Source organism: Tupaia chinensis, unplaced genomic scaffold, assembly GCF_000334495.1.
Source record: "Tupaia chinensis unplaced genomic scaffold, TupChi_1.0 Scaffold139757_1, whole genome shotgun sequence".
NCBI classification, from domain to species: Eukaryota; Metazoa; Chordata; class Mammalia; order Scandentia; family Tupaiidae; genus Tupaia; species Tupaia belangeri.
Genome location: NW_006199637.1, coordinates 2,099,349 through 2,112,825, shown reverse-complemented (window position 1 = coordinate 2,112,825; position 13,477 = coordinate 2,099,349). Strand labels below are relative to the sequence as shown.

The 13,477-nt window shown below is 45.0% G+C and overlaps 1 protein-coding gene across 3 annotated transcripts in view; it reads right to left on the bottom strand.

The window, feature by feature from the left end:
* The window catches only part of GTF3C2 (general transcription factor IIIC subunit 2), a 29,374-nt gene extending 16,829 nt beyond the window's left edge, over positions 1–12,545 (bottom strand). For 2 of the 3 annotated variants that reach the window (XM_027765770.1, XM_006162152.3), the window contains exon 1: positions 12,297–12,545. In XM_027765770.1, the coding sequence (XP_027621571.1) occupies positions 12,297–12,500 (204 nt within the window). In that variant the 5' untranslated portion in view covers positions 12,501–12,545. The remainder of the gene's footprint in view (positions 1–12,296) is intronic. The other variant, XM_006162153.3, reaches the window with a different exon arrangement.
* Between the last annotated feature and the right edge of the window lie 932 nt (positions 12,546–13,477).

Sequence of the window (13,477 nt, the reverse complement as noted above, 5' to 3'; positions counted from 1 at the left end):
AAATCTTCAAAAATTTAACAGGATTTCCTTAAATTAAAATCAAAATTGGGACCAGCAGTTGGCTATGTCGCTGGACTCCCATGTAACCGACCACGGTTTGAGTCCCGGACCCAGTGGCTTAAACTCACGCCAGGTGTGTGTGCACGTGTGCCCAAGATCCAGCGAGGAGATTGGGATGAGAAGGGATTGCGGTGTGGCCATCCCTTCTGGGGGGGTGACTTCTCACTTTCTGTCTGCCTGTCTTTCTGGCGAGCGCACACACCCTGTAGCAAAAACCTCCCCCCACCCCCCAAAAAAGATACATCTAAAACAAAAGAATGAAGAAAGCTGAAAAAAGGTTAAGTTAAAATATATAGGGCAAATGCAAGCAAAAATAAAAGCAGGAGTTTAGATGGTAATGGCAAAATTCAATTAAAGAGAAAACTATTAAATGGAACAAAAGAGAATATTTTATAATGAATAAATCTATAATCATATAAAAGATATGTCACAAACTTGCAGAATTAAAGGACACAGGACTAAAATACATAAATCTTTCAGGAAATAAAACAAAACCAACTCTTCGAAATCACTGAAAAATTACGTAGGGTAAGGACAGAGAAAATACAAATAATGACTGACCTCTGTATCGGTCAAGGTTCAGTTTGAGCTGGAAGAGATTCATTGCCAGCTATTAAAGGGTTCAACCAGCAGCACCAGCATCTCCAGGAAATTTGTTACAATGCAAATTTCCAGATGAATTCCAGGCCTATGGAATCAGAAACTGACTGAACCAGCACTTTGTTTAAACAACCCCTTCGAGGAATTCAGATGCTTGCTCAAGATTCCAAATCACTGTACACATGATCATTGTGAGGGTTGGTGAAAAAAAAAAAGTTAGTAACAAATGTGTGTCAAATTAGGAAGTTCCTTTCACAGCTGCTGGTTCAAGATCGGTATGGCTCGCCCCTGCAATGCATGATGGGAAGCCACCTGCTGAATCAAGAAGCTTTTGCCACAGCTGATGGTTCTGCAAACAAGCTGCCTCTGCATTAAGCAGAAAATGATTTGACTAAACAGGGAAGCTGCTTCTCTGGCTCCAGATCAGAACCATACAGTGCCACAATCTGCACCAGCAAAATGCATGCCTCCTGGCCCACCTCTTTTGTTCTCTAAACTCAATTCTAAATCCCAGTTCTCCAAGACCTCATTTAATTTGCAAGCCCTAAATCTCTTTAAAGTCTTGGATTAAAAAATTCTAAAGAATGAAATTTTTTTTTTTTTGGAGAGGTTTTTGCTATAGGGCACGTGCGCTCGCCAAACAGAGAGAGACATAGAGCAAACAGAGAGAGACATAGAGACAGAAAGCAAGAAATCACCCCCCAGGGGGGATGGTCACGCCGCAATCCCTTCTCCTCCATTCTCCTCTCGGGATCTTGGGCACGCACGCACACGCGCCCGGCGTGAGTTTTAAACCACACGGTCCGGGACGCGAACCGTGGTCGACTACGTGGGAGTCCAGCGACATAGCCATTACGCTAACTGCTGGTTCCCAAGAATGAAATTTCTTTGGGGCCAGGCAGGTGGCAGGCCATGGTTCGAGTCCCAGACCTGGCATCTTTCTCTGTCTCTCTCGCTCTCTTTCTGTTCCTCTCTGGTCAAATTAAAATAAATAAATAAAGTAATTCTTTAAAAAAAAAAAAAAAGAATAAAATTTATTTATTTTGGGCTCAGCAGGTGGCAAAGTAGTTAAGGCACTGGACTCCCATTGTGGCTGACCATGGTTTGAGTGCCAGCCCTGGCAGCTTGCTTTCTCACTCTCCTCCCCCTTCTATCCCTCTCTCTAGTCAAATTAAAATTAATGAATGAATAATGGGGACCAGCAATTAGCATAATGGCTGTGTTGCTGGACTCCCACATAGTCGACCGCGGTTCGCATCCCGGACCCGGTGGCTTAAAACTCACGCCGGGCGCATGTGCGTGCGCGCCCAAGATCCTGAGAGGAAAATGGAGAAGGGATTGCGGCGTGGCCATCCCCTCTGGGGGGTGATTTCTTGCTTTCTGTCTCTCTGTCTCTCTCTGTCTGGCGAGCGCATGCGCCCTATAGCAAAAACCTCTCAAAAAAAAATTAATGAATAAATAAATAATTCTTTAAAAAAGAAATTTCTTCATCTTATTTCTTTTCAAATATTTTGTTTTAGCTTTTTGGTTTTATTTTGCTATAGGGCATGTGCACTTGCCAGAAAGAAACAGAGAAATTAAGAAATCACCCCCTAGGGAGGATGGCAATGACTGCAATCCTTTCTCCTCTACTCTTCTCTTTTGGGCACACTCGTGTGCACACACACAACCTAGTACATCTTTCAAGCCTTCAGGGTGAAGATTCAAATCCTGTTCAGTCACATGGGATAGCTTCCTTAACCCCTACACCACAGAGAGACCCAAACCATTATTCTTTGATCTTTCCAGTTTCTCCCAGCATCTGCTACATCCTATAGAGCTTAGATTCCCTAACTTTAAAAAAAAAAAAAAAAACATTTAATTGTATTTATTCATTCATTTATTTTAATTTGACCAAAGAGACACAGAGAGAGGGAGGGGGAGTGAGAAAGCAAGCCACCAGGTCCAGGACTCAAACCTTGGTCAGCCATGTGGGAGTGTCCAGCATCCCAACCGCCACGCCACCTGCTGGTCCCCTCCCTGATTTTTTTAAAAGAATTATTTATTATTATTATTGTTAATATTATTTTTCACATGAGTTTTGCCAGAGAAAGAGAGAGGGAGGGAGAGGGAGAAAACAAGCCGTCAGGTCCAGAACTCAAACCATGGCCAGTCATGTGGGAATTCCAACACCTTAAGCACCATGCCACCTGCTGGCCCAGATTCCCTGATTTTAATCAGGTTCTTGTTATTCTGAACTTCCTTTCTTCTTCCACAGGTCCTAGGTTGAGCCCAATCAGTCTTCATGTGTGCACCTAAACTGCCAAGTGCCAAAAATTCTACCCTCCAGCAAGCTCCCAAATGCTCTGTCCTCCAATCTCAGATCCCATGGTTCTCTGCAGATGGCTTTGTTTCTGATTTCTGAACAAAACCCAAACCGTTAAGATGGGAAAATACTTTAATTTCTTGCTAAGGAAGCTAACACTCTACATTTAAACCCCTCATCTATTTCTTTTTTTTTTTAAATGGGAGCTTTTTCAAATAAGTATTTATTTAACTTTATTATTATTATTTTCCAATTTGACCAGAGAAAGACAGAGAAGTGAGAAAGCAAGCCACCAGGTCCAGGACTGGAACCACAGCCCCCTTAACCACCATGACACCTGCTGGCCCCACACCTCATCTATTTCTGCTTTTTGTTTTGTTTCACAGAGAGACAGAAAGCAAGAAATCACCTCCCCCATGACCACATCGCAATCCCTTTGGGTACACACTCACAGGCGTCCGGCGTGAGTTTAAGCCAGTGGGTCTGGGACTTGAACCACGGTCAACTACATGGGAGTCCAGCAACACAGCCATGACGCCAACTGCTGGTCCCCTCCCCCACCCCCATCTATTTTTAAGACCAAAGCCTCCACTGTGCCCTAGCCCCATTCCTCTACCTCCTTTCTACTGATTCCTTCCAAACAGCATTTTAAAATGTCTACGATTCTTGAGGGACCAGCAGATGATGTAATGGTTAAGTCACTGAACTCACATAGTAGACTGCAATGGACTTCGCAGTTTAAAATTCATGCTGGGCGGAACCAGCAGTTAGCGTAATGGCTATGTCGCTGGATTCCCACATAGTTGACCGCGGTTCGTGTCCCGGACCCGGTGGCTTAAAACTCACGCCGGGCGCGTGTGCGTGCGTGCCCAAGATCCCGAGAGAATGGAGGAGAAGGGATTGCGGCATGACCATACCCCCTGGGGAGTGATTTCTCGCTTTCTTTCTCTATGTCTCTGTCTGTCTGGTGAGCGCACGCGCCCTACAGTGAAAATCTCTCCAAAAAAAAAAAAAAAATTCATGCTGGGCATATGTGCAGGCATGCCTAAAATCCTGAGAGGAAAATGGAAGAGAAGGGATTGCACCATGGCTATACCCACTGTTGGGGTGATTTCTGTCTCTCTGGCAAGTCCATGTACCCTATAGCAAAAATCTCCCTCTTAAAAAAAAAAAAAAAAGGTTGGGGGCCAGCCCTTGACACAGTGGTTAGGGCACTGGACTCCCACAAAAAAAATATATATATATATTTAAAAGTCTGATTTTTTATTTTAATTTTTAAAAATTTTATATATTACTTTTTAAAAATTACTTGCTATAGGACACATGCACTCACCAGAGTCAGACAGACGCACACACACAGAGAAAGTGAGAAAGCAAGTCACCAGGACTGGGACTCAAACCATAGTTAGCCATTAGGGACACCAGTGCCTTAACCAGCACACCACCTGCTGGCCCCAAAATATCTATGGTTCTTATCTTAATACATACAACCTTCCTTAAGCCCATATTTTTTCTCCAGTTAATATCCTCCTGCCTTTCACAGTCAAACTTTTTTTTTGGGGGGGAGAAGTTTTTGCCATAGGAAGCATATGCTCGCCAGAAAGACAGAAAGCGAGAAATCACCTCCCAGGGGGGATGGGCACACCGCAATCCCTTCTCCTCCATTCTCCTCTCAGGATCTTGGGCACGCACGCACACATGCCAGGCGTCAGTTTTAAGTCACTGGGTCCAGGAGTCAAACCGCGGTCGACTATATGGGAGTCCGGCGACAAAGCCATTACACTAACTGCTGGTCCCCACAGTCAAACTTTTCAGAGAGCTGTCTCCACTTGATATTTTAATTTCCCTGCTTCATTCTGATTAGGATGATTCCTCAACTCATCACTAAAGCTAAAATCATCAATAATCACTGTCATGAATCCAGTGGCACTTCGTCTATTTGCCTTGACCTTTCAGTAGTAAACACTACTCAATTCTTTAGTCCCTTCTTGAGAAATAATTCAAGTACAAGTTTTCCTCAGTCTTACAATCGTGTCTCAAACTAATTTGGCAGCTTTTGTTTGGTTTGCAAATTCATGTTTTATCTTTCCAAAGTATTGGATTTAGTTTTTCTCTTTTAGAATTGTTTTTACACAACTTTTAGTTGATATAAAATACATATAAATATGTAAATACTGAGTAACAAAACAAACACCTATGGGACCAGGTGGCAGCACAGTGGTTAGGGTGGCTGGATCCCATATGGCTGACTGTGCAGTTTGAAAGTCTTATTTGAGAAACATGGGTGATGCGTGCACATGCACGCTCAAAATCCTAAGAGAATGGAGAAGGGATTACAACATGGCCATCCCCCCTGGAGGGAATGCTTTCTCTGTCAGAAAACCTATAGCAAACATTAAAAAAAAGGGGGGGGGGGCGCTGAAGACGGCATGGTGGTTAAATGTGAATTCCCACATGGCTGACCATGGTTCTAGTCCCTGACCTGGTGGCTTGCTTTCTTGCTTTCCCTTTGTCTCTGTCTCTCTCTGGTCAAATTTAAAAACTAATAATAACAATAACAAATGGAATAAATAATTCCTTTTAAAAACACCAATGTATCCACTACGTTTCAACTTAGTTTTAATAGAATCAAGAATCAGTAACCTTTGTACTAAAATGTCTTTAAATATTTGGGACCAGCAGTTGGTATAATGGCTATGTCGCTGGACTCCCATGTAGTCAATCGCGGTTCGAGTCTCGGACCCACTGGCTTAAACTCACGCCGGGTGCGTGTTCATGTGTGCCCAAGATCCCAAGGGGAGAATGGAGAAGTGATTGCAGTGTGGCTATACCCCCGGGGATGATTTCTCTCTTTCTGTCCCTGGACCGTTCTAGAGAGAGGACACGTACTATAGCAAAAAACTCTCAAAAAAATTATTTAGACCAGCAGGTGGCATGGTGGTTAAGGCACTGGAGACTCCCACATAGCCAATCATGGTTTGAGTACTGGCCCTGATGGCTTGCTTTCTTATTTTCCCACTCTCTCCTCTTGCAATCTCTGTGTGTCTCTCTATGGTCAAATTAAAATAAATGAATAAAAATTAAATATTAAAAAAACTTTAAAATTTTAAGAGGACATTTGTACTCACCAAAGAGAGGACACACCCTCTAATGTGGTGAAGCTATACCAATTACCCCTCCGCCCTTTTTCATTTTACCATCCCAATAGAATTTTGAGACCTCACACCGATGTGGTCTGGCATGTTTTTCAAGGCACTGGGTAAAGATCCGAACTGCAGTCATTTAGGATGATCTAGCTCCCAATACAGTATTTACCCGCTGTGCCATGGCCAGCCCCAATTTTTTTTTTAATATAAATATACATGGGGCCAGCAGGTGGTATGGTGACTAAGATACTGAGCTCCCACATGGCTGACCACAGTGCAAGTCCTGGACCTGGCAGCTTGCTTTGTCTCTCTCTGGTCAAAAATAAAAATAATAATTGTAACATGGGGCAGGCAGATGGCATGGTGATTAAGGGCATTGGACTCCCACACGGCTGACCATGGTTTGGTCTCAGACTTGGCAGCTTGCTTTATTTTCTCACTTTCTCTCTCTCTCTGTCCTTCTCTGATAAAGTTAAAGAAAGAAAGGGGACCAGCAGTTAGTGTAATGGCTACGTCGCCTGACTCCCATGTGGCTGACTGCAGTTCGAGTCCTGGACCCGGTGGCTTAAACTCACACTGGGCACATGGGCGTGCATGCCCAAGATCCCAAGAGGAGAATGGAGAAGAAGGGATTGTGGTGTGGCCATCCCCTCTGGGGGGTGATTTCTCACTTTCTGTCTGTCTTTCTGGCAAGCGCACAGGCCCTATAGCAAAAAAAAAAAAAAGAAAGAAAGAAAGAAAGGGTTAAATAAAATAATTCTTGAAAAAAATAGTACTGATGTGGACCAGCAGTTAGCGTAATGGCTATGTCACTGGACTCCCATGTAGTCGACCGCAGTTCGTGTCCAGAACCCGGTGGCTTAAAACTCACGCCGGGCACATATGCATGCGTGCCCAAGATTCCAAGAGGAGAATGGAGAAGAAGGGATTGTGGTGGGGCCATCCCCTCTGGGGGGTGATTTCTCCTGTCTGTGTCTGTCTGGCGAGCGCATGCACCCTATAGCAAAAACCTCTTCAAAAAACAAGAAAAAAATAGTACTGGTAACAAATAAAAATTAATTTTTTTCAGGTTTTTTTTAATGTTTATTTATTTTATAAATGTGAGAAAAAGAGATCAGCATCCTCAGTAGGGTCTCACACCACAGTCTTGTTCCAGCTTTCCCAGCCAGTCAGTCATACGCACACATGCCTGGCTTGTTCAGGTCAGACCAAGAACCAAACCTGCAGTCTTCCATATGAACACAGTGTGCTTTAGTAGTACATTACTGCTATGCCACCGAACCAGTCCTATATTTAGTTTTCTGAGGAACTTCCATTCTGTTTTCCATAATAACTGTACTAATTTCCATTCTCATCAACAGTATAAAAGACTTCCCCTTTCTCGCCAGTACAATTTGTTATTAATTGCTTTTCTATACTGTCCATTCTTTTTAAATACTTTTTATTTACTAATTTTAATTTATACATTTAATTGCTATACATATTTTAGATTTTAAAGAGACTTTATCCAGCGTGACACATACCTCAGTCCAGCCCCATTGAGAACATACGCACATGCTCATCAACAAATAATAAACCATATCTGGGACCAGCAGTTAGTGTAATGGCTATGTCGCTGGACTCCCATGTAGTCAACCGCAGTTCGCGTCCCGGACCCGGTGGCTTAAACTCACACCAGGCACATGAGCGTGCATGCCCAAGATCCCAAGAGGAGAATGGAGGAGAAGGGATTGCAGTGTGCCATGCCCCTGGGGGGTGATTTCTCACTTTCTATCTGTCTGTCTGTCTGTCTGGCGAGCGCACGCACCCTATAGCAGAAACCTCTAAAAAAAATAAAATAATAAAATAAACCATATCTGTGTCCCACATATGCCTCTTCATTTTTTTCCCCAAATTTCCTTTCCTACACTCTTCCCCTCCCCAACTCTTTCCACTTTGGCTCTAGTGTCCATAATAATTTTTAATGTTTGTATTTCCTCCAGTCTTTCAGTCTCTGCCATTGAAAAATAATTCTTAAAAAAAAAAAAAAAAAAAAAAAAGTAAGAAGCACAGCCATCTTTCTGCTCCATTAAATAAAATTTTTAAACAGAATTATTTATTTAGGGACCAGCAGCTGGCATGGTGGTCAGGGGCACTGGACTCCAACATGGCCAACTGCAGTTCGAGTCCCAGACCTGGCAGCTTGCTTTCTCACCACCCCATTCCTCCCTAGTCAAATTTAAGGAAATAAATGGGGGACCAGCAGGTGCCATGGTGGTTAAGGTACTGGACACTTCTACATGGCTGACCACGGTTCAAGTCCTGGACCTGGTGGCTTGCTTTCTCACGTCTCACTTTCCTTCTCTCTCTCTCTCTATCTAGTTAAATGAGAATAAAATGAATAAAATTAAAACAAGTCTTTACCAAAAAAATGAATTTTATCCATTCAGTTATTTTAATTTGACTAGAGAGAGACAGAGGGAGAGAGAGAAGGAAAGTGAGAAAGCAAGCCAGCCACCAGGCCCGGGTCTCTAACTGTGGTCTCTATGTGGGGTGTCCAGTGCCTTAAGCACCATGCCACCTGCTAGTCCCTCCATTTAAAATTTAAATACACATAACATTTATATAAATACTGACATTAAAATCAGGGGGAAAGGGACCAGCAGTTAGAGTAATGGCTGTGTCGCTGGATTCCCATGTAGTCAACCTCGGTTTGAGTCCTGGACCAGGAGGCTTAAACTCACGCCGGGCGCGCGTGTGTGTGTGCCCAAGATCCCAAGAGAATGCAGATGGGATTGTGGCGTGGCCATCCCCACTGGGGTGTTGATTTCTCACTGTCTCTCTGTGTCTCTCTGTCTGGTGAGCGCATGCGCCCTATAGGAAAAAAAAACACCTCTCAAAAAAAAAAAACATCTGGGGGAACTGGGACCAGCAGATGGCGTAATGGTTAAGTTGCTGGACTCCCATGCAGTCATCGACTGCAGTTCCAAGTCCCAAAGTGGGTGGCTTAAAACTCATGCCTGACACCGTTCATGTGTGCCCAAAATCCTGAGAGGAGAATGGAGAAGGGGTTGCAGCATGGCCATCCCGCCTTGGGCGTGAGTTCTTACTGTGTGTCTCTGTTGAGCAGACATACCCTATAACAAAAACTTGTCTTTTTTTTTTTTGAGAGATTTTCACTATAGGGCGCGTGCGCTCGCCAGACAGACAGAGAGAGACATTAGAGACAGAAAGCGAGAAATCACCCCCCAGGGGGGATGGTCACGCCGCAATCCCTTCTCCTCCATTCTCCTCTTGGGATCTTGGGCACTCACACACACGCGCCCAGCGTGAGTTTTAAGCCACTGGGTCCGGGACATGAACTGCCGTCAACTACAGGGGAGTCCAGCGACACAGCCATCATGCCAACTGCTGGTTCCCACAAAAACTTGTCTTTAAAAAAAAATCTGGAAAATCTGGGGGCTAGGAACCAGCAGTTAGCGTAATGGCTGTGTCGCTGGACTCCCCTGTAGTTGACGGCAGTTCATGTCCCGGACCCAGTGGCTTAAAACTCACGCTGGGCGCGTGTGTGTGAGTGCCCAAGATCCCAAGAGGAGAATGGAGGAGAAGGGATTGCGGTGTGACCATCCCCCCGGGGGGTGATTTCTCGCTTTCTGTCTGTCTCTGTCTGGTGAGCGCATGCGCCCTACGGCGAAAAAAACCCACTCCCCCCCCCCCCAAAAAATCTGAGGGAACCAATACAATGACTCTTGGAAAGCAGTCAGCTAAACAGTGGGAACACAGTGACCAGATCTAAGGAAAAAAGCCCACAGTTCGAGCATTCTCTATGCAGTGGTGGGCATTTCTGTATGGATATTTTACAGAAGAAATGGAGGATATCAGTGAAAATTGTTTTTCTAGAATAATTATCTGGAAGTGGAATTACTGTACTGTGTTGAAGGGTATGTTCATTTTAGTATTTAACAGACACTGCCAAAATAGCACACCAGAACAAAAAACCCGCTTATACTCCCATGAAGTGTGTATCAACATCCATTTTACCACAAATTTGCCACGCTTTCTCATTTCTACCAACCTGATGGGTAAAAAAATTATTCCTTATTGTATTTACTTGAATTGTCCTGATAATGAGTTAGGTTAACCACCATAGGGTTATTTTCTCTCATCCATCTGTGGAATTAGTGATAATTCAGATATTTTCTCTATGATTTCTTTTAACTTCACTTATATTTCTTACTAAATGAAGTTTTCAATTGTTATGAGTTCAATTTCTCAGTCTTCTCTTTAAGACATACATGTGTGTGTATATTCCTAGAGTTGTGTATGCACTTGTCAGGAAAAGGATGTGGGGTGGGTAGAAAACAACTCCCCGTGGGGCATGGTCATGCCATAATCCTTTCTTATCCATTCTGTATCCTGTGACAATTTGGGGCACAGAAGCACACACACTTGGTGTTTGTTTATGTAATTAACCAGGCTTCAAACACAACGGGCCATGTGGAGTCCAGCTCCCTTAACCAGTAGACCACAGGACAGGGAGGCTTTGTTTTGTGCATTAAAAAGGCATGGGGGGGGGGACCAACAGGTGGTATGCTAGTTAAGGTACTGGACACTCTCAAATGGCCAACCACAGTTTGAGTCCCAGACCTGGTGGCTTGCTTTCTCATTTTCCCTCCCTCTCTCTCTCTGGTTAAATTAAAATGAATAAATAAAATTAAATAAATCATTCATTTTTTTAAGGCATTTTCTACCCCACAGATATAAACATATTTTCTTTAATTTGATTCTAGCTTTTTTAGTATTCTCTTACAGGTACCTTCTTAGACCAGCTGGAACTTTCATGTAGGAGATATGGAAATTTACTTCTTTAGTAGTAAACTTCCTTGAAAGTTTCATAAGATAGAGATCTTACCTATTGCTTCACTATTATATCCAGAACCTCGTATACAATAAGCAAAGAATTATTTTTAATTTTGTTGACTGAATGACTCCTAAAGGTCCAAAAACCCCTCTAAGGATTCACTTCCCATGGAAGGCAGCAGCAGGGCATGAGTCTCAGTTTCCATTATTATTTCACAATACAAATTGTGGACACACAGTAAAGGAAAGGAAGTTTGAAAATCCGAACTTGAGTTTACAAAACCTTAACATTTGCCCCCCAACCTGTCTGGTTCCTGTGGTGCTCCAGGTTGCCATCACATCTCTTCAGCCAAGTTAAAATCATTAGATAACACTACATCTTAAGTATGGAATTACTTTAAACACAGCTTGGTTAATCATAGTTTTGTAAACTGTTCCCATGCTGTTACTGGTGGCATGTAAGACGATTTTAACCGAACGAAAATAAACAATTTTACGTAACGGTGTTTGTATTTTAACACAAAACCCATTGTTCCATCTATACTTCTTAGAGACTAATGCATCTAAACGTTTAAAATAACCAATTTAAAGAAAACTATTATGTTAAGAAAATAAAACAGTACAGTTAATAAAGGATGGCGAAAATACTGACGAGGGCACAGCATTGACTTACATTTGCGTAATAAGCCAATGGGCCCAAGAGGTTGGCCATACCCTACACGCCTCCGACAAAGTTACCTCCGGTGGGGCTGAAGTCGCCACCTCTGCCCGCAGACAGCGAACTTGCCGCGGGACAAAAGGACTAGACAGGGAGACATAACTGGCCCTGACTGCGCGCGGGTCACAACTCCGGGGGTTAGAGGACCCTCCTCGAGGAAAAGCTAGGACACGGCAAAAAGACGAGAATGAGCCGCAATTCCTCCTGTGGCCTTCGCCCGCCCTTTCTCCGGCCCCGCCGTGGGGGGCAGCTTTCGCCACTAGCCTGTGCGGGAGGCGAACCCCGACTTCTCTAAGACTAGGACTACTGTAGGTTCGCTCACTCGGAGGGACTCTACGTGGGCCGCACCGAGGCTAGGAGGCCCGCAACCGCGTTCCGGACTCCGCGTGAGTCGGGGAAGAGGGCAAGCCGCGTGGCTTGACGAGATGGGGGATGCACGGTGGCCACTGGGGCGGGCGGCGGGGAGCACCGTGGCTTTCGGTAAGAGCGCGGAGGCTGGAGGGCGCCCTGCGGTGCGCCGGAGGGAGAGCGGAGGCGGGAGTCGGTCCCCCAACTCTTAGTGCTACAGCAACAGCCGGGGGAGGAATAATTGTGGGGCCCCCACACACCCCCGCCGCGGTACACTCACCCTTACCAAACTCCTTCCGGAAGTCCAAGTTCGAAGATGGCGCCGCCTGTCTGGTCGCAGTTTTATGACGAAATCTGGGGGCAGCTCTTCATTTACTCTTCCCCCGCCTCTGTGCACAAGATAAATACGTGAGCTTGGTCGGAAGTTCGAGCCGACTCGGATTTCTGGTAGACTCCATCTTCCATGATGCAGCGCGCGAGTCATCCGGCCATTCGGAGCCTACAGAGCTCTCGGGCGTCTCCCGCGGCGCCGCGGGCGCTGCAAGGCCTGATGGGAGGTGGAGAAGGGAACGAGCGCGCCTGCGCGGCCTGGCGAGAGCCCACGTGGCCTCCGCGGGAATCGCGAGTCTGTGGGCGCTGAGGCCTGGCTCCGGCTCCTGGTCGCTGCGTCCTTCCTTTCCGTCCAAGACCAAGCTGAACCTGGGAGGCCATAACCGCAACCCTGGCGCCGTCCGGCCCGAGGCAGACCGGGAGACAAAGAACTCCTGACTCGCCAGACGAGGACTCAACTCCGGCTTCTGGGATAGACCTGGGACAGAGTGCAATGAAAGGCGGCCTAGGCAGGATAGAAAAAGGAAAGAGCAGGAGTAGGAAAGCCTGAAGAGATGTGGGACGCAGCATTCGGGAAGCGCACCTCCGTCTTGGTTACCCGCCTTGCCCGGTTTCCATATCCATTTCACAGGCGACCCCTATACTCAGTGGTACAGAGTGTGGAGTATATTCATTTGGACAGGAAGGGGTGGAGTAAACTAACTTTTCTCTTCCCAAATATCTCACCTATTTTCCCATGGTTGTACAAAATATTTACGAAACTGGGAGTCAGAAGCTAAGACTTAAGAGGAAAGTAGGCATCCAATTCTACCCCGTTCCCGCTTAGCTTGTCCCTTTTGGCAAAGATTGGAGTGGATTTAGGTGTCTTCATCCCCCTTTAGCTAGGTGTTAAATGTTACTCTGATAGACAGCTCTGTTCCAAACATTTGCTTCTGTAGTGAAGAAACAGATCTCCATTCCTATAACTTCAGATAAGGCTATCTGACTTAAATTATGGCCAAAGAAAATTTTAAAGAATTATTTTGTTTTAATTTTTAAAATTTTGATCAGAGAGAGGGAAAGTGAGAAAACAAGCCACCAGGTCAGGGACTGGAACCTCAGTTGAGCGGGTGAGTCCAGCACCCTTAACCA